This window comes from Hippoglossus hippoglossus, chromosome 21, assembly GCF_009819705.1.
Source record: "Hippoglossus hippoglossus isolate fHipHip1 chromosome 21, fHipHip1.pri, whole genome shotgun sequence".
Classification (NCBI taxonomy): Eukaryota; Metazoa; Chordata; class Actinopteri; order Pleuronectiformes; family Pleuronectidae; genus Hippoglossus; species Hippoglossus hippoglossus.
Window position 1 is genome coordinate 19865495 of NC_047171.1, and position 18135 is coordinate 19883629.

The window sequence follows — 18135 nt, forward strand, 5'->3', positions numbered from 1 at the left end:
TGTTTTAGCCCCTTTGTGAATGGGATAAACCCTTCACGTGTGTAATTTTATTCTGAAAAACAGTGTTGCACCGGGAAATGAAGTGGTGTGTGTGAGAGTCTCTTGCTCCAGACAACTCTTGTCGAACAAGAGACATCATGGACCTTCCTGCTCTCTCTCCTATCGCTGGCTGCAGGGTGGTTTCCTCTTATTTTTTGCGGAAGTGATGATATGTTCCATGGAGCCATATTATGTAAATTCTATTGCACAATCGTGTTGTGCAGCCTGTTGTGAATCAAATGAAGACAATCTCAAGTGTAAAGTAAATGATAGTAAATAACTATGTATCTAACATAAATGCAGTTTATATTTGTGTAGAAAGCCACAATATGTCTGGCCCATAAATCTCACTTATAACATTTCTTTATAAGGATGTGACTCATTGCAGTGAAGGGAAAGAAAGACAAAGTACAGCCATCTTCGAGCTGCAGGGTGTGTGTGTTGTTGTTGTACTTCTGTGTGAGGACTATTTAAAGCATAGACCCTACAGAGTGATCAGTCCTCACTTTTTCAAAGGGCTGTTTGTGGGGTAAAACTTAGGTTTTAGGGTTAGAATTAGGTTAAGGGTTCGGTATTGTGTTTGGGGCAATAAGTGTCCTCACTAAGATAGAAGTGCAAACGTGAGTGTGTGTGCGCATGTCAATCCCTTGCAGCTAAACCTGTTTTCCCTCAGATCATTTCTCAGAAAGGTTTTTCTTTATTTGGTCAACACATTAAACCCAAATGTGTGAGTGTCAGCCACTAGTTCCTGTGCACCCTGCTCACATCCCTCGGTCTCTACTTCAATGTTTCCCCTCCATATTGTCTGATATCTTATCTCCAGTCTTCAGGGGTTGTCTCTCACACTGGCCCGTGCACAGGATGAGGTGAACCTGTAACCAGCTGTGAGGAAGCACACAGGCCGGATCCTTAACAACACGCACACAACAAACTGCAGTGTCGCTGTGAAGAAGCCTTATACTGTTGTTTATACACAAAAATGCATCAACGCGATATTTTCCTACGTCCCTGCCTCGGGGGCGAACGCGCATGCGCACCACTCGCTCGGCGCTGGCCTTATTTGGATATGGTAATGAGTCGCCGCGCAGAGCCAATGAGGGGCGGGTGAGCTGCAACGTGACGGCGAAGCACCGCTCGGGGGGCGGGTCGGGCGCGGGGCTCAGCTTAAAAGAGGCGGACGAGCCCCAACGCTCTCAGTGCAGGGAGAAGCAGCGAGTGCCTGTGAGGGGGGAACTTTGTTTCTATGAAACTTAGGAAGAGCAGCAAAATATAGTAAAAACTACCAGAATCCCTCGTGAACCAACCACCTGCCCCCAGGGTGTGAGGTTTTTAGTGCAGTTCGCCCGGAAAGGGCCGCGCCACTCACTATTCTTACACTTTTTTGAAAGAATGTGTGAGGCAGACAGTTAGCCGGCTAAGCTAGCTAGCTGAGACGTGATACAGGCGGCAGGAGAACAAAAGGTTTTTTTTTTGCGTTGGGCCGGTTGTACTGACACCAAGTCCATGCAGAACGTGTCATTACCATCACAATGCCCGTTTTACTTTTTCTGATAGACACGTCCGCTTCAATGAACCAGCGCACCCATCTGGGCACTACCTATCTGGACATAGCAAAAGGCGCAGTTGAGACTTTTATGAAGGTACTGTAACCACGGGACACACCGACACCCCCCGCTTCATCTTTGTGCTGCTCCTGTCAGAGCGGATCTCTCGGTAATAATTCTCTACTATCTCCACAGCTCAGGGGCAGAGATCCGGCGAGCCGAGGGGACCGGTACATGTTGGTAAATTTTGAAGACGTTCCCTTCGGGATCAAGGTAGAGTTTGCTTTCGGCTCATGTCCAGCTTTACATGTGCGCAGGTTGACTTGTCCTTCCCCCGTCGCTCCGCCACGTTGTGACCGCGACACCGATTGTGTAGAGGCGATCTTCAGGAGGAGCTTTTCATACCCCTTTTAAAACATGGCCGACATTTTGTTTCAGTGCGAGCAGCAAGGAACTCTGGGTGTTATTTATACAGCGAGGTGAGATATTCTTGGGAGGAGGAGGGGGTGAGGAGGGGAGAGAGAGAGAGAGTGGGGTGGGGGGGCACAGTTTCCTGCTTTAATCGTTTCAGTCCAAATTGCCACTTTAGTAACGACACACATGGACGCTGTGCTACTTTGTGATTTATGACCCCAGGCTGGTCTCACTACCCTGCTAGAAACCACATCAGGCACTTGGCTGCTGTGCTGTCAAGTTATTGTTTTGGGCAAAGAGAGGAGGAAGTGACTTATTGTTATCAGTTCAAAATCATTCATTTCAATGGAAGTTGCGCACAGCAGTTTAGCTTGTTAAATTAGTTTAGTTCATTTCGGTGTAATCCATAATGGTTTTACAAAACAATACTTTTACGCACAATCCGTGAATGAAATATCTTGTAAAACCTCCCCCTTAGATATACATAACATCCCATATAGCATAAGGATGTGGGCCACTTCAGGCAGCGATGCAGCACTTCTGGTCGTCTTCTGGCCCGGCCAGAAAGGATGTAAGTCTAAAGTGGTCCACTTGTAAATTGAGAAATGTGACCCAAATATCCAAAAACAAACTGGGACCTTTTTTGGCAAACATGCAGTGCTCTAGGCAAGCTGTAATGTGGATGTGAAACTTAAGTGGTAAATGTGGCCCAAATTGCACAAAAACAAGGCCGGGCCACCTTGGGTTGACAAACGGTATGGCTACTTGAGGCCCAGATGTGGCAAACAGGAGCAGACCACCCAAGTGCCATCATTCCACAAGGTTTGATATGTGGTCTGGATGATGGTGTGACAGCGTGGGCCAAATCTGGGCCAAAAAATGTTTTGCCTTGTGCGATTTATTACACATGACCATCCCTTTTTTGATTTCCTCTCAAGTTGGGTTGTTCTCTAACTTTGTGCACTTTATTAACAATGTGTTGTTGTTTTTTTTTAAGGCCGGATGGAAGGAGAGCCACGCCACATTCATGACAGAGCTCCGCAACCTCCAAGCAACTGGACTCACATCTATTGGCCAGTCCTTGAGGACCGCTTTTGATTTACTCAATCTCAATAGATTAGTGACTGGGATAGACAACTATGGACAGGTATGTAGAAGCTGAAGAGGACAGACAGGAAAAAATCAGGTTTAATAAGCGCTCTATGACATGGTGCTGTATGCACCCACCCACAGATCCCACACAAATCCTCCCCGCTTTCTCCCACTCCCCTTACCCCTATCCACAGTCTTACAAGCATCAACCACCTGCGAACTGTGACCCCACACACTTTCAGTCATGTGCTCAAGACACAAACATAACCGCAACAACTTCAATAGAGAGGAAAGAAACAGGAACTACTTGTCGTCAGTAACTGAGGTTGATTTAACTACAGAGGTTGAGCCTTTTTGTTTTATGCTCTGAAATCATATAGGTATATTTTTCTCGTAGCTGCTCAGAGATTTGTCTTTCGGCCCGCAAGTGCATGGTGTATTTAAAATCCATGGTCTCTTACAGCCTTAGAAGCATAAATGATTGAAGTCTGCACTTAAGTTGATATTTAAATAGCCACACCCAGCTGAAAACCAATGGCACCTATCTGCTTAAATCCTACTTATATATTAAGGTTATAATGTTGAGTTTTGTTGAAACAGTTGTAGTGTAATTTCTCTACTTAATGGTCATTTAAGCTTTGTGAGCTGAGCTGCCTCTTTTATGCAGTCTACTCTAGTTAACATAAATGGGCAGACAAAATTAAGTTTAATCAGCACATCTGCATTTTAATTTCTACAAAAACTAAACAATATAGCCTTCGAAAGAGTAGGATATAATTATAATATACGTCAGTGTATTTTCAAGCTGAGCAGAGAATATTTAAAATGTTTATTTCACAATTCAAATTTTTATTCTCCACCTTCTGTTACTTTCTAAACATATTCTAAACCATTTTATGAAAAAGACATCATTTACATTTTACGTGAATGTCTGCTTTTTACTCATGTTGAGAATCGGACAGTGTTTAGTTCGGACACATGGATTAGTTTCATTTTCTTTCCAGCTTAACAACAAACAAAAGAATTGATCTCACATGGAAATTATTTAAATATCATCTTTATGAACTGTTTGACAGGTTGAGCAAGTTAAGGAGAACCTGAACTTGATGTAAATTGTCTGTGTATTGCAGAACTCATTTTTTTATTTGTGAAATTTAAACAACTCTTGCCTCCATCACAGCTGGAAGCTCACACTAAATATTTGGTGTGACCACAAAGTCTGGAACTAATTCAGCGTCACTGGTCTGGTTCCAGAAAGTGCTGCTTAATGACATCACCAGTTCAGCCTGTTTCCAGTTTAGGGAGGTAGTTGTTGATTGTGTGTGTGTGTGTGTGTGTGTGTGTGTGTGTGTGTGTGTGTGTGTGTGTGTGTGTGTGTATGTGTTGGTTAGAAATTGTGATTTTGTGTTTACAGTTTTAGAGTGCTGCTCTCGTGTAAGCCTCATGACTTATCTGCAACACATGACCGTCTTCTTTCAACATGCTTCTTACCGTGTAGTGTGACACAAACTGACCAGAGAGCCTCGGTCTTCGTTTCACAGTAGAGCAAAAAAAAACACAGAAAACATCCAATAAGAAATGTAATATTATCCTCTTGGGAGTTTCATCATTAATGTGAGCAGTCTAGTCGTAGTTTGACAACTTTGAGTCTGCCCACTTGATATAGAAATCGGTCTGTTTTCCTGTGTGTCAGTAGGACGGGAGCAACAATAAATGTTTAAGTAGCATTTCCTGAATTTTAAATGGACGGTCCCTACCATACAGGGTAATACATACACTACACACAACATGTATAATGCATATCAGACTCTCTCTGGGAGTTTGAATGTCAAACACCAGCCCTGCAGTCAGACCAGCAGATGCTATATGAAAACATGCTTGTGTCTGTGAACTCCAACGGAACACACAGAGATCAAAGTTATGGTGTCCTGCACTGGTTACTGATGACCTCTAACCACAGGGTGATTTGACAGTAATTATCATTTAATGATGGGTTCTTTCTCCTGTTCCCATTTCACAACTGGAGGAAAATCTGTTTCAAAACAGAAGCCTCTTGTGACCAGTCTGTCTTTGACATCACAGTTTGACTCTGACATCACTAATGTTGTAATTATTGGTATCTAGTGTATTTTACAAAGAAGTATTTTAATGATAATTGCTAAATGACTACAGCAACAGCTGTGCCTCCACAAATAATTAATTTGTGTTTAACTGAAAATAAGAGAAATCTTTTCTCCACAAGGAAACTCTGCGTATACTGTGTTTTATCATTATCCTTAATCTTTGAGTAAAACAGGCCACGGTGTGCAGATGATGTCGCTGATGAACCTCATTTCTTCTGAACTTGGACAAAATTACCTGAAACTGTCATGTCAGGTTACACACAGAAGATCAGCAGCGGTTTGAAGTGCAGTTCTTTTCTTTTGAGGCTTCGAAGTTGACAAAGCTTTCATCAGAGCCCTGACGACCACACACTTTCTGTCGTGTGTATTTTTCAATCTCAATTTGCTTCCGCAGCTGTAAATCAAAGTCAAGCCAGAGAGATGCAGCAGCTTGTTTTTTTGTTGGCGTGTTTGAAGCTCTGTCTGATGACTCAATAACGTTCGTCTTTCCAATTTAATTCATAAAGATAAGTCGATTTAGATTTTTCATCCTCGTGCTGCATGTGTGAGATGTTCAGTGGGGTAGAGAGAGAGAGGGACAGGACAAAGGGGAGTTAAGCTAGTGGGTGAGTTAATATCGCCCTGGAGTGATTCTCTCTCTACAGTAACAAAAGAACCCTCCAGGTTGCCATGCGTCTGAGGTGACTCCCCTGGGAGATGAAGAGCGAGGTTTGGAGGATGCGAGGGAGACGGCCCCCGGCAGGTTATCCTGACACTGATCGCAGTTTCATTAAGAGAGCAGTGAAAGAGCAGAACTAAGGGAGGACAAGGGCGAGGAAATGATGACGGCTGACGTTTGGCCCTTCGTTAACATGTCAGCCGGTATGATAAACAAGGCTCTAATGGGTCTCCATCAGTCTGGCTCTGTTTGTTAGTAGACCAGAGATCCTGCTGCTACACATGGACTTGACTTTAGCAGAGTACATAACTAAGGTTGCAGTTAATGATTATTTATATTATTGATCTTATTTTAATGAATCAATCCATTTTATGGTCTGTAACATGTCAGAAAATGGTGAAAAGAAATCCAAATGCCCAGGGTAATTGATAAATTTATTTATCCACAGGGAAATGTAGGCATCCTGTAGCTTATATGGCAGTTATGAAGACGAGAAGCTCACATAAATACATGAAGGGAACATTAGATTAGAGCAAAAGTGGTAAAACACAGTGCTAATGAGTAGGAGACATCATCAAATGATTTGTGCGCCAGATAACCCTGAATCAAAAGTTTTCAGTTTATTATATAATAAGACGAAGCCAGCACACTTCGCATTTTTGTTTAAATTATAGTTTAAGCAATTGAAAATATAAAAAAATAGATTTTCCTTATTGATGGATTGATTAATAGTCCCAGCTCTGAACACGACGATACACTGACCTGTCAGACTGTGGTGTACAAACCTGCAGGAGCAGAGCCTGCTGAGTCTGTTTTGTCAATATGAGCTAATATGACATACTATAATGAAATTTAAAAGATGTTATGACCAGCACCTAATTGCGTAGCAACAGTAAAACGCTGATGTGGTATGGATGAAAACACCAGTTGACTGGGAGGTTCACCTCATCTGCTGCTCATTAGCATGCAAAGAAAGTGCCTGATGTCATAAAGGGATTTTTGGGGAAGGGAGGAGAAAAGAAAGTCCAGGTTGTCATGGATACCTACAGCACCAGGCATCTCGGTTAGTATCCCTCTCTGTTTACTTTGTGCTGTGTTTTATTTTTTTATGTAACTGGACAAATCCATCATTCAACAGACGCCACAGCCTTCAGGTGCAGTTCAAACCGTCCACATGCATGAATAAAGGCAGTGCTGTCTGGGCAGGACGGCCTTTATAACTGCAGCGATGGGGGGGCCAGCGTGCTGACCGTCCGCTGACGGGTCTTGTCGGACTGCGTCGCGGTTAACTCGCCAAGTTTTTTTCCCCTGGCTGATGTATAGAGATAAATGCCGAGCTGCTCCAGTTACACTTTGTCAGCGTGGAGTGCTGATGTGATGAAATATTTTAGTGACGAGCAGAAAAGAGGTTTCATATAAATCCTCGTACTCTGCCATCGAGGAGGATGGAGTGAACTTATGCTGCAGATTCACACCAACACTTGTCTCAGTGGTATAAGTGTAGTCACTCTGTACTTGACTTTAATAGATCTATGTAAATGAGCTACATAATGATGGGTTTAATGTGCTCATTTGTGCCATAAATACACTGCTGCTAAATTCCAATATGAATTTTCCTCTTTGCTTCTATAAATGCTCTTAACTCTTTGTGTGTACCCCCTCTCTCTCTTTGCAGGGAAGGAATCCCTTTTTCCTCGAGCCCGCCATCATCATCGCCATCACCGACGGCAACAAGTTGACGAGCGGCGGCGGAGTCCAAGATGAGGTCAGCCAACATCTCCACGGAGATGAGAGGTCCAGCCAATCAGGAGAGCCTCCTGTGTGGCTGGATGAGCCACAATGTTCACTTTAACACAAGCATCAAACTCTCTCCTACTGTGTCACTGAGGCTTAAGTTTAAATCACAGAGCTGCTGCTATTATGTAGTACTTTAAAATTAGAAACATCCCATGACTATGTGAAGCAAAACAGTCCCACAGCTCCATAGCCTACCTCCTTCACTGTAAGCAGCCACTGAGTTCAATATCCACCGCAGACTAATGATAGACGCTGTAATACTTATCATTTGCAACAGAATTTGGTCTGCAACTATTATTACTTTTCTGATAATTACCATTTTAATCAATAGAATGTCAGAAAAATTGTCTCTTAAAACTTCCTAAAGCCCAAGTTAATACATTTGTGACGCTTATTTTACCTGATCAACCGTCAAACATAAAAAAAAAAACCCAGCACCCAACCAGTGTTCAAATAAATCAAGTTCTTTTAATTATATATTATGTTTTGGACGAATCAATGAATCCCATGGTCTTTGAAATGTTACGGGGGATCATTTGTAGCTCCCTACAACCAACATGATGTTTTGATGTTGATTTAGTCTTAACAGCAAAACTCAAATATATTCAATTAAAAAGGGATCAATGACGAACAGAAATTCATATTTGAGAAGTTATAAACACATTTGAGTGTTTTTTTTCTTGATAAATGATTTGAAAAATGTATACATACAGTATCATCATGTTGTCTTTCTCTAACCAGCACTCACACATTATCTATACTAATGTTTCAAGGTTCCTCTGTCTTTGACGCTGTCCTCGTCTCCCCCCCTATCCAGCTCCATCTGCCTCTGACCACCCCGCTACCAGGTAGTGAGTTGACCAAGGAGCCCTTCCGCTGGGACCAGCGTCTGTTCGCCCTGGTGCTGCGGATTTCCGGCAACGCCTCAGTGGAGCCTGAACCCCTCGGAGGCGTCCCGCCTGACGATTCCCCCATCACTCCCATGTGTGAGGTCACAGGAGGTAGGTGGATTGCCGGAGTTTGGTTTATGTGAAATATGGGTTTCATAGAGAATACGAATATCACTTTAGGAGACACCTCACAATTTTTTAAGTTTGGTATACTAGTTGTGAAGAGCATGTGTAATATCTTCTGTAGCTCTGGAGGAACATTCTTAAAATATCAAGGTTAGAGTCGGGCATTATACCTAAAATATCCGACATTATAAAGTGGGGGAGGCGTTTGAAAGATGAGGGTGTTTATTAGATATTTAACATGTAATGAAAAATGCCTATGAGTTATATTTTGGGAATTGGAGGATCCAGGGTTTTTGTGTCCGACCCGCAGGACAACTCAGCCTCTGCTGCACCAACACAGGCCTCATTTGTTACAACAGAGCTGTGTGGAACATGCTGGGACAGGCTCAAAGTATTTATAACGCTAGATCAAAAATAACTTTGTTAAATACATTCCCTCACACAGCTGATGAAGCATCCGTTAAAACAAAGCCAGGGGGAAATGATAAGTGTGTTTTTTTTTTTTAGGATAAAAAGTGGTGATTGCCTTGGCAACTGTCCTTTGTTAATTTTGGCGAGGGACAGCTCGGAGATCTGTCTCCGCACCGTGTTGCTCAACAGTCAGAGTTACTTGTGTTTACAAGTTTGCGAGAGTAAGCTGAACATCCCAGTACAAACAAAGAGCATGCTCTTGTTTTTAACCACTGAGCAACTCTGCTGGAGCTGTGGTGGAGGGCTCGAGTGCTTTGCTCAAGCGCACTTCAGCACCAAATGTTGAATAATGTTAAATAGATTTTGCCAACTGGTCCTGGACTAAACTGGTAATTTTCCCACTCACAGGTCAGTCACGTAATATCAGGCCAATGATTTCTATCTGCAATGGACAGCAGAAAACTAATTTTGAGATGATGAGAATAATGACCTAATTATCATAATATTAGGTTTTTTTCTTGTAACATTACAACTTTATTCTCATAATATTACAACTGTATTTTAAATATTAAACTTTATCTGATATTATAATCTAATATTCTGACTGTTCTCAAAATATTTCAACTTTATTCTCATAATGTTATTTATTTCTCGTAATTGTTATGTTCTCCCTTTAAGTGGCCCTAATACTCCATCATAGTAACGCCCCCAGATGCAGAATAAAAACCCAGTTTTAACGAAGTTGTAGCAGTAGACTTTTATTTCTCCTGTCTCTGCTCCTCATGCTGCCTGGTTGAAGCAGCTGGCAGGAGGAACAGACTGGAATGATGCTGATGGCAGGTTAAGATTAACACACACAGAGCTGTGTGCAGCAGTCGGTGGTGCTGAATGCAGAACATGACACAGCTCCATTGTCACTGACAGTCTACAGTACATGCTGCCTGTCCAGTACTGCTGATGGCAGAGCTGACACAAAGCCACAGCCTTTTGAAATGAGCGAGTGAATGGGTGCACAACAAGGTCACTGGAGGTGAAGTTGGAGGCAGAAAATGGCCAGAAGGCTGAATTAGACTAATCGTGTGGCTGATTCACGGTGTGAGCTGATGTGACCTTCACTGTCCTCTGCCTGATCAGATCTTCAAAGCTACTTTTTATTTTCGTGTCCGTTGTGTAAAGGCTGATAAGACCCCATAAAGGTGACCACATTGTTGAGTAGGGAGTGCTTAAAAGTGCACAGTTTTATAGTCCGACACTGCAGCGTTTTACATTAAACTAAGAGCACTCTACTTTTAAATTCTATCATGTACTTTCATCCTGGAATATTATGAAACTGGCTATAAATATATTCTCGTGTTTGACTGTAATAATTTTGGATCCGATTTTTTTTTATTTAAGCTTTTAAGAATCTCAAATCCTTTATCGTCTCTCACAAGAAAAGCTACAAATAGGAAGTTATTTATCGAAGTGATAAAGCTAGAAATTGTTGCTGATCTTCAGAAAGCCCTAAAAGGTGATGATTTGAAACGAGTCCGATTTGAAAAGTGTTGTCAATACTCTATTTAGATTCAATGGCAATCTTTTGAAGCCTATAACACTGTAATCAATCAATTCATATGTACTGTCTACATGTGTGTCTCTGTGTGTTTGTTTAGGACGTTCTTACAGCGTGTTCTCTCAGCGGATGTTGAATCAGTGTCTGGAGTCTCTGGTGCAGAAGATTCAGAGTGGAGTGGTGATAAACTTTGAGAAGACTGGGCCTGACCCTCCTCCACTGGAGGGTAAGAGACACTTGTGTTTGTCTAAATACAATTTATCACTAAATTCATCTCTGTAAGACCTTGTTGACAGCTGCTGCGCTGCATCTGATTGATTAGCAGGAAACCTCTTTGCTTTCTCCCACTCACAGTATTTTTTTTTTAATCCTCTCTGAGCTTTTCTTTACTGTTGCTCACAAACAGCTGGTGGATGTCACATTTAAACCCCGACCTTCATGTTTTAACTGCCTACACACTTGTGTATTTTTCCCAAACAGCTTCTTGTCTGAGCTGCTGTCGGTTGTTTTACCTGTAAAGTAATCCTCTCCTGTATGACCCTGTACAGATGCTCCAGCTGAGGTGTTGAAAGGTGGTCTGCAGCCTTGGCATTGCTGCCACAAGCTGATCTACGTACGACCCAACCCTAAAACTGGCGTTCCCATCGGCCACTGGCCCATCCCAGAGGCCTTCTGGCCCGACCAGAACTCCCCCACGCTGGTGAGAACCATCAAAACCTTTTTAAAGCAGCAAAGTTTGTATGGTTTGACATGGCACCTTCCATATAACATCTTTTAGACTTGTTTCCATATCTTTGACATTTAACTGATTAAATACCATACCATTGTTCTGGGTTTTATAATAATAAAATCTACATCTCCTCTGTGCCTCACCAAGCCCCCGCGCTCAGCCCACCCACACGTACGTTTCTCCTGCCTGGACTCTGAGCCCATGGTGATTGACAAGGTGCCCTTTGACAAGTACGAGCTGGAGCCTTCGCCTCTCACACAGTACATTTTGGAGAGGAAGTCTCCACACACCTGCTGGCAGGTACAACCTCACACACGCACACACACACACACACGACACTTTTCGAGAAAGGACTCAAGAGTTAAAGCTGAAAGTTGGAGTTTTAAATTACTAAATCAATCTCATAGACTGGTAGATGAAGTGATATTATTTACGTTCAAGTTGCCTGGTGGTTCAATGATAAATTCATTGTGGTACAGACCTGAATATTAACATGATGAAGTCACCATTATATGTTTTGTTATACTTGCTGTGGTTTCCTGGAAGATAGTATGAGGGAAATTACAGATTTCATGTTTCCACCTTTTCAAACTCAGTTTCTAATGGACCATCTTCGTTTTAAGCCACTTTACAGATGTTGTCAACAGCCTTTACTGCCTATATGTTATATATGATAATGTTTGCACAGTCGCACAGAGAATAAACTACACTTCACTGTACTGAGCATTTTCATTAGGCTCTTTCCTCTGCTGCCACCTTCAGACCTTTTAGCAGTTTTACTCCACAAATATTAAATCATGAGTTTTCCAATATTATATTTTCTGGTCTCTATTGTTCATTATAGCATGTATTTTTCCATACCTGCATATTGTTGAAAAACAAAAATGTTAAGACAAGAGCATTTAAAGTGCAGGTTTCTCTTTTTAAGGGTTAGTTCATAACCCACCTCTCCCCTACTTGTTTCCGTTGGCCGATTCTCGCTCTGTCTTTCAGGTGTTTGTGTGTAACAGTGCCAAGTACAGTGACCTGGGCCAACCCTTCGGCTACTTAAAGGCCAGCACAGCCCTCAACTGTGTCAACCTGTTTGTGATGCCCTACAACTACCCTGTTCTTCTGCCACTTCTGGGTGAGACTGATGGATTTATTCTCCCTCATTTTCAGTCCGTCTCTCTGTATTTGCTCCTGTGCTATCTCTCTCCAATTTCTCCAGTTATTTCCGAACTCTTAATTTAAAATGACTCTGTATTAATGTGTTGGTTTGCTTCCTTTTTGCAGACGATTTGATCAAAGTGCACAAGTTTAAGCCAACCATCAAATGGCGGCAGTCCTTTGAGAACTACCTGAAGACTATGCCTCCATATTATATTGGGGTCAGTGGATTTGATATTACTCTGTAGCTTTTCAAATGTTTCTTTTATTATTGTTATTAACTCACTAAAACCAGTTACGATGCTGCACTGGTCTTATTGTCGTGTTCTCTCTGCAGTCTGTGAGGAAAGCCCTAAGAATCATGGGAGCACCAAACCTGCTGGCTGAAAACATGGAGTACGGCCTGAGCTACAGCGTGGTCTCGTACCTGAAGAAGCTCAGTCAGCAGGTATGTTGTTGCGCTGTTTGGTCTTTTCTTGTTTGGACAAAAACGACAGGCGATCTGTTCTTAATGTTTAAAAGAGGCTCACACCACCTGTTTGTAGCACAGAGTGTTAATCTGCCAAATAACAAAAGGCTTAGGTTAGACCTTTAGTCTTCATACAGATGACATACAGTATTTTATTTTATTTATCCTTTAAGGTTCCATTGAGATATTAGATTTTTGACTATTGAAAAATGAAACACTAATGCAGTTAGCATGTTTCCTGTAGTTGGATAATTGGAAAAAGTCTAACTTTTTTCTCATAATAAAGTACTTAACTGTTTTGTCTACTCTATTGAAAGTGACAATGTTATTTTTATATCATTTGTTTCAATAATACTTTACATTCAGACACTTTATTTCGCATAGATAAGCAGTATATTCACATTTAATAAGTTATTTATAAAATACTATTATGCAGTGGTAAGCGATAACAAATACATTTTAAACTGATTATTAATTAACATATTTTGTCAACAGTACAGTTCTCCCGTCTGTATTTTCATTAGTTTCCTTTTTACACAGCAGCCATCACTTATGGGTGCCTACTGGACAAGTTATAGTTAACAAATACATTAATGCACAACTGCTTGAAGCTTAGTGTTGTAAACCATTTATAAGTAGTTTATTCCGTTATGAATGCTAAATAGGGGAATTAAGTGACACTTAATGTTAATATTTCACATTTCTAGACAAAAATCGAGTACGACCGTCTGATTGCCTCGATTGGTAAAAAGCAACCACCAGAGGCCGGCATCAAGGTGCGTTGGCGGGGCGGTGGTATATCTCTGGCCCAGCGCAGGAACTTCATCCACCAGCTGCTGAATCTCTCAGGAGAAAGCCCGACTCTGCCCATGGAGCTCAACACCAAAGAGTTTCAAGGTTTTCATCTGGCTCTGCTCAACAAGGTCAGATTATGTTTTAAGATTATTTTAACAAAGTTAAGGATAAACCAGAGTTATTCTGTCATGTTCAAATTTTTCTTTTATTGATGTTTACTGAGCTTCATTTAATTTGGATATAGTGATTTTTATTTTTGTTTATTTTTTTGTTCAAATCCCACTGTTACTCATTCCCTTTCTGCTCAGACCTTTCATTTGACTTTCCTCCTGAGTTTTTGAGAAAAGTTGAGATGTTTTATGTTTGCTATGTTTGGTATTTCAAGCATTAAAAGCATCTCTCTGGGACTTGATGTGAGGCTTAACTCAAACTCTGATCATTCGCTTTACAATCCCCTCCTTCTTGTGCCGTTATCAGGGCCTGAAGCCTCAGAGCTTTAGGAATCCCTACGACGTCCCCCGCAGCCACCTGCTGGACCACCTGAGCCGAATGAGGAGAAATCTGCTCAACACCAGTGTCTGTTCTCTCAGAGGGCAAGACTCGGGTAAGTCGCTGTCTTTTTCCCTCACTTGGGGGGAGAACTTCAACCACTTAAAGAAGGATTTTCATCTCAGGATCAAGTGTAGATGTCTCCTTCTATGTTTAGTGAATTTTTTTTTTGCATTATATTCAGACCAGCTCCACAGCGTGCCAATCGCCCAAATGGGCAACTACCAGGACTTCCTCAAAGCTGCCCCTCAGCCGCTTCGAGATGCAGACCCCGAGCAGCCCAAACGCCTGCACACATTCGGAAACCCCTTCAAACTAGACAAGAAGGTTAATCCCACTCTTATCAACCCTACCTTCATATTCTTTCATGATGAAGCATCGCATGGAAACCCCTGAAGTAGAATTACACTCATTAACATGTCTTCTTCACTGTTCTCTTAGGGTATGATGATCGACGAGGCAGACGAGTTTGTGACGGGCCCTCAGAACAAAGGGAAGAGACCAGGAGACAGTAGCAACATGCAGGGTGGAGGCCCCAAGAGACGGCGCTGCATGTCGCCTCTGCTTCGTCTGGGTAGAGCTTACACGCCTCCAGTATCGCCACCCGCCAGCCCTCGAGCTACAGCAGGTGAGACATGGAAACAGTTCATGAGTTTTCAGGGCTCATTTATTACTACGTGTAAACGTAAACCTACCATAATGCAACTCAGTATAATGTCGTTTCTGATTTGTAAATCATTTTCACGTCCACATCCAACCCTTACTAGATTTTTATTCTGCAATATATGTGACTTTGGGCAAATAATACAGAAACACCTGAAAAAGCAAATAAAGCAAAGACACATGGATGCCTCCATAAGTCACCATTCAATGTAACTGAATCCAAGTTTAAAAGATATGATGCCACACAGCCAGTTCTGCAGTCATACAATTGTCTTGTTATCCAGGTACGTGAACACTCCCAACATGAGAATCTTTCCCATTTCTACATTCTAGCCTCCATGATGGGAACACGGCATTTGTCCCCCAGAGCAATAAATACCCACATCTTTCAAACTCTGCACTCCAGTTTGTAATGTTGGCTCTGTGTTCTAAATGTGAGCTCTACAAACTCGACTCAACGAAATTAGATAACAACGGTTTTCTCATTTCTATTGGCTGAGTTGAACTCCCCATGAAAAGTTAGCAGCGTGATGTGTAACAATGGTGGCGTTTCCTTTTTAAAGGGAATTGTTTAGAAATAAACAACACTAACACTCATTCTCTCCCACCGAGACTGACAAACCTCATTTGGATGAGAATATCATTTAAAAATGTAGAAATAAATAGATGATTTTTCTATACAGAGGAAATAAACAAATGGCTCTTTCTTTTAAATCTCTGACCTTATAGACATGGACATGAATGATGGAGCACCTGAACCAGACCTGATCATCAACCACCTGGATCAGAACCATTACAGCTCAGACAGTAGCTTGGACTCAGAGGTGGATCAGCTGTTAGGGTCGAGCAACCACCAAGAGAACCACACGGGCCTGGAACCCCAGGACCTCCTGCACGGAGACAATGACGATGACGACGACGATGATGACGACGACGACAACGAGAACGGCCGATCCCCGGATGGGGAGCTGCCGCCGGGTAGCGAGGATGGAATGGACATGCTGCTGATGGACGAACAGCCGCCTCGCTACCTGTCGCCTACAGCTCTGAAGAAGCACATTCACGAAGAGACGACCAAGGTCAACAATGAGCTGAGGGTCCTCATCACTAAGGAGATCAGGAAACCTGGCCGACGTAAGGAGAATAAACATGGTCTGTTTTAGACTGGGTTGGACTAATAATAGAAACATGTAGGGCTCTTGTCAATAAAGGGCCTGATTTTGTGTCGATACCCAAAGAATCGTCTTTAGACCTTACTTAGAAATATAACAATCATTTTCAACAAAAGGTTTTATGAAACACGCAATTTGCCTGATTAAAGAAAAAAACTGCTCGAATTATGGTTTTAATCAGTAAAGATCTAAATATAGAATAAGTAAAATCTGTCAAAAAGTCATTGTTTCTCAACAAATCTTTAGTTTTTCTCTTCTGCACTTTCTTGTTAATTATCACTCGACATTTACACTAATATCAACATCTGTGATGATCTAATATCAGCTAGTTTTTAGTCAACAGGCAGAAACTTAAGGGGAAATAATTGAGATAAATAGTGTTTAATGAATTTAATTGTTGAGTAATTTAGCACAGATGTCCCTTTGCTTTGTATGAATTTATAATAGAATATCTATTAGACAATGTTCTTTTTCTTGAAAGCTGATAACAAATCACCTTGGTGATCAGACAATATCTGAAAAATAAAAGACATTAAGTTGGATCAAAGACTTCAGCTTTTCACAGAAACATGGCAATAATCAATCAATGAATCTTCCTTCATTTCTCTGTGCTTCAGACTATGAGAAGATCTTCCTCCTCCTGAAGCAGATCCAGGGAACTCTGGACACTCGGCTCATCTTTCTCCAGAACATCATCAAAGAGGCAGCTAGGTAACGAGTTTAATCCAGTTCCTCTGCTGCTCATTCAAATAATCTGTGACTATTCTGTGTTTCATAGATCCTGTGTCGCTCTCGACTTCTGCTGCTGATCCCAGGGCTGTAATCAGCAGCAAAACATCTGCGTGTTGTCACATAATAAAGAAAATATAAATGTAAAAACATCTCAACTGTTTCCTCTGAACAAATGAAAGATAACGTTTGTTTTCTGCAGGTTCAAGAAGCGCGTTCTCATCGAGCAGCTGGAAAACTTCCTGGAGGAGATTCACAACAGATCCATGAACATGAACCACGTGGACCCGCTCTGAGACCGAAGTGATCCCAGACTGAACTTATTGATAACCCCCCACCTCTTCCCCTCCTCCCCCCTGTGTATAGGGGCCCCTGCGGAGACGAGACGGCATCCAGCTCTCAGATCTTTCACCCCTCAGGTGGACACTCTTCATCTATGTGTTGGTTTACACACAGTATGAACTAGAAGCAGCGTTGACTCTGGATGATACAGGTGCATTGTTCAGATATTAAAAAGGGGGAGAGAGAGGAATCATCTTTGTTGCTGCAGGTGAAGTGTTTGCCTATGCAATGGGATGTTTGGCCTGTTGAACATTCCGCCACGGTCGCTTTTCAGAACTGTGAATTCATCCTCAGGCGTTCCCTTTGATTATTCTCCTCCCCTAAATTTGATCTTTGGTTTTTAAGCGACAAATGAAAGAGAATAGTCCCTCAAGTGGGGAAGAGGAGTAAACGAGGGACATTTCTGCAGCGCACCCTGCTCCTGGATGAGATGTTCAATCCTGATTTCTCTGTCATAATGTTATAGGCCAACAAAGAAGGAAGGGGTTCACATGTGCACGTTTTCATCCAACTCAGGGTCAGATGGGATCCAGACATAAAAATTCGTACTTTTCTCATCTTTTCATTCGTTCACTTCTGTTTTCAGGTTCGGTATTCTATTTTTTGTGGGAGGATGAGACTCTGTCATCATGTGTGACTGTTGAAATCTAATTTCCACACTCCGCTTACTAAAGCACTCCACTGCTGAACTCTTAAATGGAATTAATATTCATCATGCTTCAATTCAGATCTCGACTTTGTCAACTGGTGGTTTAACTAATAGAATGACAACTAATAACTGAGGTGTAACGTAAGAAAGAATAATAATTGTTCTTCCTCCTGAGGGAAAAAAGATCCACTGCTTTCAGTACATTTGCAGACAGTGAACTTAAAAAGTCCCAGGCTTTTGCA

At 41.9% G+C, this 18135-nt stretch overlaps 1 protein-coding gene across 1 annotated transcript; it reads left to right on the plus strand.

Moving 5' to 3' along the window:
* The first annotated feature begins 1214 nt into the window (after positions 1 to 1214).
* ints6 (integrator complex subunit 6) lies at positions 1215 to 17991 on the plus strand. Its single transcript, XM_034574325.1, has 18 exons — positions 1215 to 1679; positions 1779 to 1856; positions 2995 to 3144; positions 7546 to 7635; positions 8485 to 8668; positions 10747 to 10872; positions 11195 to 11346; positions 11524 to 11676; positions 12370 to 12502; positions 12652 to 12746; positions 12863 to 12973; positions 13702 to 13917; positions 14267 to 14393; positions 14523 to 14665; positions 14780 to 14966; positions 15731 to 16135; positions 16791 to 16884; positions 17105 to 17991. The coding sequence occupies exons 1-18, from the start codon at positions 1569 to 1571 to the stop codon at positions 17196 to 17198; spliced, it is 2649 nt and encodes an 882-aa protein (XP_034430216.1). The 5' UTR covers positions 1215 to 1568; the 3' UTR covers positions 17199 to 17991.
* The last annotated feature ends 144 nt before the right edge of the window (positions 17992 to 18135 follow it).

Bases quoted from the DNA above. Each gene is read 5' to 3' on its own strand.
- ints6 (XM_034574325.1), top strand. From the start codon at position 1,569: ATGCCCGTTTTACTTTTTCTGATAGACACGTCCGCTTCAATGAACCAG. The intron at 1,680-1,778 runs GTACTGTAACCA...CTATCTCCACAG, and splicing joins CAGTTGAGACTTTTATGAAG to CTCAGGGGCAGAGATCCGGC. The intron at 16,136-16,790 runs GTAAGGAGAATA...TCTGTGCTTCAG, and splicing joins GATCAGGAAACCTGGCCGAC to ACTATGAGAAGATCTTCCTC.